This window comes from Epinephelus fuscoguttatus, linkage group LG8 (genome assembly GCF_011397635.1).
Source record: "Epinephelus fuscoguttatus linkage group LG8, E.fuscoguttatus.final_Chr_v1".
NCBI lineage: Eukaryota > Metazoa > Chordata > Actinopteri > Perciformes > Serranidae > Epinephelus > Epinephelus fuscoguttatus.
In genome coordinates, this window is record NC_064759.1 from 15,449,168 (window position 1) to 15,459,886 (window position 10,719).

General features: G+C 42.3%; 1 protein-coding gene across 4 annotated transcripts; it reads right to left on the minus strand.

The window, feature by feature from the left end:
* Positions 1-71: 71 nt before the first annotated feature.
* Positions 72-9,861, minus strand: rap1gapl (RAP1 GTPase activating protein-like). Of its 4 annotated transcripts, none has more exons than XM_049583635.1 (20): positions 9,522-9,599; positions 7,066-7,149; positions 6,893-6,925; positions 6,689-6,779; positions 6,453-6,488; positions 6,314-6,361; positions 5,939-6,139; positions 5,762-5,859; positions 5,426-5,504; positions 4,368-4,421; positions 4,193-4,276; positions 4,002-4,102; positions 3,788-3,917; positions 3,511-3,672; positions 1,589-1,660; positions 1,072-1,158; positions 833-979; positions 667-750; positions 561-580; positions 72-480 (listed from the first exon to the last, which is right to left on the minus strand). In XM_049583635.1, the coding sequence occupies exons 2-20, from the start codon at positions 7,134-7,136 to the stop codon at positions 393-395; spliced, it is 1,686 nt and encodes a 561-aa protein (XP_049439592.1). In that variant the 5' UTR covers positions 7,137-7,149; positions 9,522-9,599; the 3' UTR covers positions 72-392. The 4 variants fall into 4 exon arrangements, with proteins under 4 accessions (XP_049439592.1, XP_049439591.1, XP_049439590.1 ...); XM_049583634.1 differs by having other exon boundaries at positions 73-480; positions 6,893-6,946; positions 9,522-9,861; XM_049583633.1 differs by having other exon boundaries at positions 74-480; positions 6,893-6,946; positions 7,066-7,594; positions 9,522-9,861.
* Positions 9,862-10,719: the final 858 nt, after the last annotated feature.

The following is a 10,719-nucleotide window of genomic DNA, read 5'->3' on the forward strand; positions in this document are numbered from 1 at the left end:
CATCATTCTTCATTTTCTCCATATTGTTCTAATCTTAATTGAATTTCCTCCGCTGGCCCCCACCTCTGTCCCCTACCTACTTCCTCTCTTCACATCCCCCATTGAAAGAAACTCTTTTATTGACAATAAAAACACAACAGTATAAACACAAACCACTCGAGCCTTTCCTGGCAGTCGTTATATTTGTTTGTTTAACATTTCACTGAAATACAATGTTAATATTTTCATAATTGTAAAGTATCACTATGACAGTAAAATAATTATATTCTCAGAAATACTATTTACTTTTACACTCTATTTACATATAAGCAGGATGATAAAGTAGCAACCATGTAGGCGAGCAATGTCTATAATTATATTAACATTTAAAATCTACATATTAATATTTCCTTTTATAGGGTCTCTTCTTGAGAACTTGCTTGGTCTTTGATTTCAGCCGAACCCAAACTGTCAGCAGGCAGAGGTCCTGGAGATTTGTCACTGAAAGCAGGAAACAGTTTTATTATTTCCAACTCAAATCATATAAAAAGCAGATGTTCACCAGTTATAATAAGACTTACCTCTCTCCATCTTTCTCTGTCTGTAAAGTAGGTTAGAAAAAAATATTAGCTCAAGTATTTACTCAGTCACACATTCAATCCCACTGCTGATTTTTTTTTTTTTTACCTTAGGTTTCTGTGATGCACTGCCACCAGTCTTCCTGGGCACCCCGAGAGTCTCAAAGGAGTGACTCCGCACTCTTATGGCTCTCTATGACACAGATTCAGAAGGAAATGATAAAATAATAAAGTCAAGCATGAGACAGTTTCTGAAACTTGAGGGCAACATTCACCTTAAAGTTTTCAATGAATCCTCCACTCCCTTCAGTCGCCCCTCGTGTACCCTCAGAGCCAGAAAGTGATGGATCCCCCATCATGCACTGGGAACGGGTGGAGAGTTCAGCCTGCAGACTCTCCAGGAGTGACGAACGAGTGCGGAGCTTCATAAAAGAGGAGAGCACACAGAGCAAAGAGAAATTATTATTATAATTCATTTATAAAGGGCAGAAATAAGAAGAGCTTTTTCCTCTACCTCTAGTCTGCTGAATCGTTCAGCCTTATAGCAGGAAATCTCTGCGTTGATGAGTTTGGTCAGGAGGAATTCTCTCAGCAGGGAACGCTTGGAAACAGGACAGAGGAAACTAAGTTGTGAAGCATCTTAATAATTCATGCCTAGTGCAGTGATTCAGGTAAAGAGGGTGTGGATTCAGGCAGGACGGGTGGAATAATAGCAAATGAAACAGACAGCATACATACTAAACATTCTATTAATACACTAGTCTCCCACACTTGCAGTGCACAAAGGAAATGAAGAGGTTGCTCACAGCTGGAAGAATTTAAAATAAGTTGTGGGTGGTGTTGAAACAGCTCCAAAAATATAATAGAAAACAAAAATCCAAGTATTGGCCTACATTTGGGAAAACATTTTGTTGTCTGTTTTTGACAATCAGTATGTTACTCCCTGGTAAACTCATTTTAAAAAGCTGAAAATATGATTTTGCTGCAACAAACGTTTCTTGAAGTTTTTTTGGCTTTGTATTGTTTCTTACATCTCTAAAGATGGGAGGATCTGGGAGGACTGGACCAAAGTTAGGAACATCCTCTCTGGCTGTGACAGAAACCTGTGATGAGGAGAGAAAAGTATCAGACTGAGAAACCATCCTGGCTGAAATTAGCTGATATTAACACAGATATATCAGCAGTAGTGTGTATTTTCACACTTTAATTAAAGTAGCAAAAACCGTAGCACAGCAATGCTAAGGTTGTTCAGAATTGCACAGATTTTCCACCAGAGAGCAGTGACAAGTGTATTTTTCTACTGTAAAATGTCCCACTTGATCAGACTTATGACTTAAAGGAACAGTGTGTGAGATTTAGAGGGATTTAGTGGCATCTAGCAGTGAGGATTGCAGATTTTTACCAGGAGCTGAATTATCTGCAGAGGTCTCTTCCTCTCCAAAACAATCAGACCAGGTGATTTAAGCCAGTAAAAACAATGAATAAAACAGTTTGGCGGTACAAATCAGTGTTTCTCCAGTGCTGTCTGGCATGTTGGAGAAGAGACACTAGCCCAGCATCTGCTAATGTATGCGTACCTTTTTTCTATGATAACTTTACTTTCAGACATTCAGGAGGTTTGACCAGGTGTAAAATTACACTCACCAGCCACTTAACTAGGTACACCTATTCAACTGCTTGTTAACGCAAATAGCTAATCAGCCAGTCATGTGGCAGCACTCACTGCATTTAGGCATGTAGACATGATGAAGACGACCTGCTGAAGTTTATACTGAGCATCAGAATGGGGAAGAAAGGTGATTTAAGTGACTTTGAACGTGGCATGGTTGTTGGTGTATTTCAGAAACTGCTGATCTCCTGGGATTTTCACACACAACCATCTCTAGGGTTTACAGAGGATGGTCCCAAAAGGAGAAAATATACAGTGAGTGACAGTTCTCTGGGTGAAAATGCCTTGTTGATGCCAGAGGTCAGAGGAGAATGGTCAGACTGGTTCAAGATGATAGAAAGGCAACAGGAACTCAAATAACCACTGGTTACAACCAAGGTCTGCAGAAGACCATCTCTGAACCAACAACACGTCCAACCTTGAAGCAGATGGGCTACAGCAGCAGAAGACCACACCAGGTGCCACTCCTGTCAGCTAACAACAGGAAACTGAGGCTACAGTTCACACAGGCTCACCAAAATTGGACAATAGAAGATTGGAAAAACGTTGCCTGGTCTGATGAGTCTGGATTTCTGCTGCGACATTCAGATGGTAGGGTCAGAATTTGACATAAACAACATGAAAGCATGGATCCATCCTGCCTTGTGTCAATGGTTCAGGCTGGTGGTGGTGGTGTAATGGTGTGGGGGATACTTTCTTGGCACACTTTGGGCCCCTTAGTACCAACTGAGCATGGTTTAAACACCACAGCCTACCTGAGTATTGTTGCTGACCGTGTCCATCCCTTTATGACCACAGTGTACCCATCCTCTGATGGCTACTTCCAGCAGGATAACACACCATGTCACAAAGCTCAAATCATCTCAAACTGGTTTCTTGAACATGACAATGAGTTCACTGTACTCCAATGGCCTCCACAGTCACCAGATCTCAATCCAATTGAGCACCTTTGGGATGTGGTGGAATGGGAGATTCTCATCACGGATGTGCAGCAGACAAATCTGCAGCAACTGTGTGATGCTATCATGTCAATATGGACCAATATCTCCGAGGAATGTTTCCAGCACCTTGTTGAATCTATGCCACCAAGAATTAAAGCAGTTATGATGGCAAAAGGGGGAGGTCTCTCTCTCTTCAATATCAATATCAGCCTAAAAAGTCGAGCATTGTTTGGGCTCTAGAATATAGAGTATAGTGTGATGGTAAAGAAGTTAACTTTGAAAAACAAGATGAAAGTTGCTCCACTATTTATAGGGCCGTCTACCAGGACAGTTTCTCGCTCACCTGGTACGCAGTTTCACCTGTCTCCTCTGGATCCTGAATCCTCCTGACCACCAGGAAACAGTGCAGGAAGTGAGACTTGATAATGTCAGACAGAAACGGGGTTTGGCCATCCTGGTAGACCAAAGCTACAATGTCATTACCGATGTGTCTTTTTCTTTGTAACTGCAGAGAGAAAAAAAAGTGTGTCATTATCTGTTAAAAAAACTCGTTTTCCAGCTAATGCCAAAATACCCTCAGACACTGTCCTGTGAATCATCTGGGTGACATAGTAACGAACCTGCTGCGGGTCGCCCTCTGTGAAAGGCAGTTTAGTTGCGACATGGAACATGATTTCTCTTCCGTGAAAGGAAGTGAAGACGGCTTCACTTCCTGTCTGACCATGACACACGTCCAGTCCGCCTCTGAACCTGAGAAAATGAAGAAATCGTGTGATTGTACGGATTGCATGTGTCATTTGTCCTGCTAAAAGACATCAACATGATGCGCTTTACCCAGAGAAGCCTTGCAGCTGAATCGTCTCTCCCAAAACAGAAAGGAACTCTTTAAACTCCTCACTCTCCTCATTGTTGCTGAGGATGTCCTCCTCGGTGAACTACAGAGAGACAGATGTTGTCTGAGAAGATACGGTGCCATATTTCAGCCATTTTTCTAAATGTTGGACATTTTCTGCACAGTTTCTTACCTGCCCGTCCTTTTGGTACAAAACGCCAAACTTGAAATTTGGAGACACTCTGTGTTCATCAAATGCAGTTATGAGTTCTGGAGCCTGAGGGATGATTGAGACGGAGATGAGCTTTGAGAGGATTTTAAATACGTGGTCATTTTTTATTTAATAATTAGTAATTTTAAAGCATTACCTTGAGGTAGCTGACCACTTCAAACTTTGAGACAGTCACTCTGTCGCACAGCATCTAAAGAGAACAGGGGTCATTTTAGTAACTGATTACATTTCTCAAGCACTGTACTGAAGTACGATTCTGAGATACTTAACTTGAGTATTTCTGTTTTATGATCCTTTTTACCTCTGTTTCACTACTTTTTTACTGAGCATATCATCAGGTTGTAAGATATGATGATTATTATGAATTAAACTACCCAAAAGGAGGACCTACTTTATTGATATCCAAGGGTTCATATACATGCACCAACAGGAACTACACACAGAAATTAATGAGACAACTGCCCATGGACAGGCGCCCCAGGCAGCTAGACGTTTGGTGCTTTGTTCAAGGGCACCTCGGCAGTGCCCGGGGTGCCATGCCATCATTTTGACAGCCCACTATTACACCCCAATTTTCTGAAAAATGCCCCATATGACCAATAGCTCATTTGTCCGACAGCCCTTTTCCCCCTAAAACAAATGCTCACTGCTGCAAAGGCTCAGTGCTGTAGTTAGAAAGTTTTATAGCCTGTAATCAGTCAGACGGGCATCCTAATATTCTTACCCAAACCATTACTAATCTCATTCCTAATGCCTAAACCTAACCAATTTAACCAACTAGCCAATCAGAGGCAGAGTAGGGCAGGTCATGCCTTTGCCATAGTAGGAAAACAAAATTGGCACCAGAAAAGTCTGATGATCCGTTTGAGAATGCAGTATTTCTTCGGAGCAATGTGCCTTCATAGCAATGGCAGTGCGTTCTGGGGATGACGGGTGTCCAGGCAATGGGGGTTTCGGTACAATTAGACCTTTTTTTTGGACTGTTGGAGTTTCAGAATAATAAACTGAACTGTGTTTGAAAGAAATTCAAGGTAAAACGCAATGAGTAATTTAATGCAAATGGTCATTTTGTGGGAGAAATATTCCTTTAAAGTATTTTACTGAGATATAGTTGGTTGTTTTTTCAGAGTGTGGTGCTGCTACTTTAACTGTTGGGTATGAATACTTCTACCTCCAGGTTAAGTAGTTTGATACCTTTGCTAATTCAACAGCTGATGGGATGTTGGGGAAAAGAGAGGCAGAGAAAACTCCATGCAGAGAGCACTCCTTCATTCTGTGAGGCAAGAAACACAATTTGGTCTGTGATGCAGAAATGCTTGGAATTAATACTGTACAGAGACATTCACATGTAAATGTAAAGACTGCTTAAACATCACTCTGCACAGTGAAGCTGAAACATCCACAGGAAGTTACAATGAGCAACGCATTTTTGAGTGGAAGGGACTGAAAGGAGAAGTGTGATGGGAAATATTTCAATCATGATACAAATGTTATTAGTCATAGTTGTCTAAAATGGCTCAAGATCTCAACCTTAGTATCACCCGCAGCTTGCTCTCCTCTTCCTCCAGACACACGGAGAGAACCAGAGGCCCCAAAGACGGATCCACTGCTGTGAATGAGTGATGGTACTAAGAGAACAACAGATGATTAAACATAGGTGCAGAAGAGAGAACACACTCCTCGAGACTTTAGATAAAGTCTGCTTACTCGTGAGCTGAAGAACTCTTGGTAGATTTTGGCCTCCCCGTCTCTCTCCATGATGTCGTAGCTCTCCGAATCATCAAGGCCACAGTGAGAGGAAGTGGGACTCACATCTACAAGCCTGTCCAGAGGGGGGTCTACCCAGTAGCCCCCCTGACTCGGCGGGAGGATGAGCGGCAGGTCTCCACCTATGGTTAAAAGCTGAGACTAAAATAGACACAAATGAGCACCTGATGATGATGAGGGCTTGTCGTTTCCGTTGTTTGGGGAAACAAATCTTGTGACGTTCAAAGACAGGTCAGTGTCAACATACACACACGCAAACGGGATCAAACCCATATGTACACTAGAGGTTTTTTTTAACTCAGATTGAAGACTAACCTTCAGAGGAGGAGGGAATTCACACCGCTGCTCATCGATCCTGCTGCCCTGATGGACGAGGGGAGTATTGATAAGATAATAAGAAACTTCTCTTGCTCAGACACACGCACTACACAAAATCAATGGTGCTGTAACTCACCTGCAGCTTTTCAATGATTTCAAACAGCTCTGTGTCCTGATATGAACAACAGGCAGCGGACGCCAGACACAATGCAGACGAAGAGAAAGGGAAGGAGAAGGGGAGGAAGAGGAACATGACAAATGGTTCAGTTGCGAATGGAAACTTCTCAGAAATGCAGAGCACTGAAATCTGTTTAGTTTAGTCAATTAGAATATGAAGGGGAATGTGCACGCTGAACATGATAATGATATCACCCTCTGGTTGCTGCTGGCAGGGAGGAAAGGCTTTCTGTCCCTGGCAGGAGAGTCCAGGATGTCCAGTATGTTGTCGTCTGCAGATTCAGGTCTGCAGCAACAGGTTAATTCACAGCACAATTCATCACTTCTCATTCAGATCTTAATTTATACAATAATGTTAGGCTTGAAACAGCTGCAAAGAGATGGAAAATAAAACCTCACCTCGTCTCATCCCCACATGTGAATCTGTCCACACTGTAAACAAGGAAGTGAGAACTACTCGCAGAAGAAAACGAATCATCTTACAAAGACACATAATGCCATTTATTTATGTAGCTACTCAACAGACTGGAAAATGTCAGTCCTGATTTGAGACAAACAGCGTCTTTACTCACCCTCCATATGCCCCAAAAGTGAAACTTCTCTTTCTGGAGAAAGACATGTCATTCCTCTTTTCTCTCTCCATGGCTTTGGTGTCACTGTGAATGTTTGTACATGCCAGTTTGCTACCGAGTCAATCAGGGCTGGCTAAGGTTGAATTAATTCACTCTATCATTCTGTCACTCCTCCTCTTCTCTGCCCCCTGCCTCTCACTCATTTAAGCTTCCCTTTCCTCCTTCTGTCCTGCTGTCAGCCAGACATTCAGCATTAACCCGCTCATGCTCACAGGTGTTAGCAGCTGCCACAGACTATGAAACGGACACAGTCGGGCTGCTGCATGCCATCGATCCTTCTGCTGGAATAAACAGTCATGGTGGTTTGTCAGACTGACTGAACTTAAAGATAGACTTGTAAATAAATAAAGAAATGGATGAGACATTTTCTCCCGGACCTGTTACCCTTTGAGTCAGTGAGGATCATCAATTATTGACAGCACACACAGTGAGGGTGAGGAGATAGTCAGCAGGGGAGGGTGAAGTAAACCTGAGGAGAGGGGAGAGAGAGAGGAAGGGGGGAGGAAGGGAGGAAGGGAGGAGAGAGAAAGAGAAAGAAAGAAAGAAAGAAAGAAAGAAAGAAAGAAAGAAAGAAAGAAAGAAAGACAGAAATGAAAAGAAAGAGACAAACAGAAATGAGGTGTGTCCATCTTAATGATTAAGTTTTAATCTGCATCATGTCTCACATGATGCAGATTAGGCTACATTTTTATTAATTGTGTATCTTAATTAAATACTGTTTTCATGGTTGGTAAACAAAAAAAAAAAAACGGATGTAGAGCTCAAAGTTAATTGCTAAAACTGAAATTTTGGACTTAAGTGAATAATTAAGGGAACAGATGCTTCACTTTTAGCCCACTAGCAAACTTTGAAAACTGTTTATCATGTGTTTTGACCAGAGGTGGGAGAAATGCTCAGATCCTTTCCTTGGGTAAAAGTACATATGTTATCAATACAGTGTATTTAAAGTATGAATTAAAGTACTGCATAAAAATGTCCCCCATGTGAATGTGATTTTGTTATATTACATTATTAGACCAAACCAAAAGGTCACAGGGTCCGGTTTGGTGACCTCAGAATTGCATCTCTGCTTTTTGCAGATGATGTGATTCTGTTGGCTTCATCACACCATGACCTCCAGCATGCACTGGGGTGGTTTGGAGCTGAGTGTGAAGCGGTCGGGATGAGAATCAGCACCTCCGAGTCTGAGGCCATGGTTCTCTGCGGGAAACCGGTCCCAACTGGGTTGGGAGTGAGTTACTGCCTCAAGTGAGGGAGTTCAAGTATCTTGGGGTCTTGTTCATGAATGAGGGTAGAATGGAACATGCGATGGATTGGCGGTTTAGCGCTGCGGCCGCTGTGCCAGAAGGCGAAGCTTTTGATTTACTGGTCCATCTTTGTCCGAGCCCTTACCTATGGTCATGAGCTCTGGTTAGTGACCTAAAGAATGAGATGGCGGGTACAAGCGGCTGAAATATGTTTCCTCAGAAGGATGGCTGGGCTCAGCCATGGAGATAGGGTGAGGAGCTCAGACATCCGGAGGGAGCTCGGAGTAGAGCTGCTGCCCCTTCACGTCGAAAGGGGTCAGTTGAGGTGGTTCGGGCATCTGATCTGGATGGCTCCTGGGCGCCTCCCGCTGGAGGTGTTCTGGGCATGTTTAACTGGTAGGAGGCCTGGGAACACCCCCAGGAGGAGCTGGAAAGTGTTGCTGGGGAGAGGGATGTCGGGAAAACTTTGCTCAGCCTGCTGCCCCCGTGACCCAGCTTTCTTATTGGTGGTTGATAATGGAAGAATGGATGGATGGATGGACATTATGACATTACTATTACAGAAGCATTGATGTGTGAGCCAGGGTTGTCCAGACTTTTTTGAGTGGGGGCCAGATTAGATAATGTGAAAGTACCTAGGGGCCAGCTGCTTTTCACATCATACAAGTTTTTAAAACATATTACATGTAAATAAGACAAACGCAACTGTTTCATCTTTAAGTGAAAAAGCCTTCTACCACTCCCGAAAGCAGCTGTCCTCACTGTTGACTTTATGCTTGTTTACTGTGGCTGTGTTTGTTACATAGCAGGAAATGTCTGCTGTGAGGCAACAGTTGCCTGTTTACCGTATGTTTATGAAAACTCATTAGTTTCGTCTGCATAGCGCCTACTTTGTGCATGTCTACACACTATATGATAGTCCTGCATTGTGAGGTGAACCTAAAAATGCAAAGTGATCTTGTATGATAAACCAACATGTGTGGTGGGCCACTTATTTTGAACAACGAGCAGTCATGTTCTAAAGGTCCAGTGTATAAGATGTAGGGGCACCTATTTAACTGGCAGAAATGGTACATAATATTCAGAACTATTTTGTTTTAATACATTTATAATCACCTGAAAATAAGAAACAGTTGTGTTTTTTGTTACCTTAGATGAAGCAGTTCATATCTGCATAGGGACCAGGTCCTCTTCTTCAGAATCCGTGGTGTCGTTTCTACAGTAGTCTCACCACCAGACAATCAGAGATCTCTGCCTTCTGATGATTTAGTTAAGCAAAGCGTCTAAAGACTGACTTGTGAGTCTATTTCTACAGATGCCCAGAATAAACAAATCAAACATTGGCTGCCAGTGGCGTATTCCCATTGGCCACCACAGTCACGCTTGGCACACAGGAGCAGTTTCAGTTCTGCACTGCTCACTGCTAGATGTCACCAAATTCTACACTGGACATTTAAGTTTGATGAGCTCCACCTGTCTCGTAGTTGGTCATGAGTATGTTGTTGCATCTGAGCTGGGTGCAGTACAGAGGCAGAGGCAAGCACTTCCTGATAAATGTTTTGTAATGACTGTACAGTACTGTATTTTATTAGTCATGATGAATAATGTATTTGATAGGGAAGGACTTGATTCAAAATTAGGAAGTATTATTCCTCTCCAACTGCAGCTGTTGCTTTCTTCTAAACTTATATATGTCACAACATCACCAATAAAGTCATCTCTTTCTATTGACAGGGGTTTTTGTTACTGTTGTTGCTGTTCTAAATTCCCCTTTTTCAACTTTAGATTAAAGCCATTTTCATCTGGGTCCAAGCATATTGCAGGCATTTGAATGCTTGTTTCTTTTTTAATTGACAAGAAGCAAAACTCTTGATGCCCTGTAAAATGATTCATGGCGGTCATCACTGTATGCTGATGCTCGTTTGACCTATTTAAATCTACTTCCAGAAACAGGTTTTACATGACTACATATATATTGAATTTCTATATTATTCAAGATCTGGAATGCATCCCATGTATTTTAATTTAAACACAAATAATCCTACTATGTGAAAAGAACAACTACAACTACCTAAATCAGCCAGTAATTGTAGGTCATATAGTTTTTGTAAAGATTCTTTTCAGAGCTTTTTGATTTTATTATAGTGCAGCTGGAGAATGACAGGAAAGTGGGGAGAGATGGGGGATAACATGCAGCAAAGGTCCACAGGTTGGAATTGAGCTGCTGCAAAGGCCTGCATGGGGTGCACACACTCTACCAGGTGAGCTAAAGGCTGCACCAGCTTGAGGCAGCCATGGTCTTGGTGTTTTTTGTCAGGATGAACCATGAATTGAGTGAAGTTCTTTA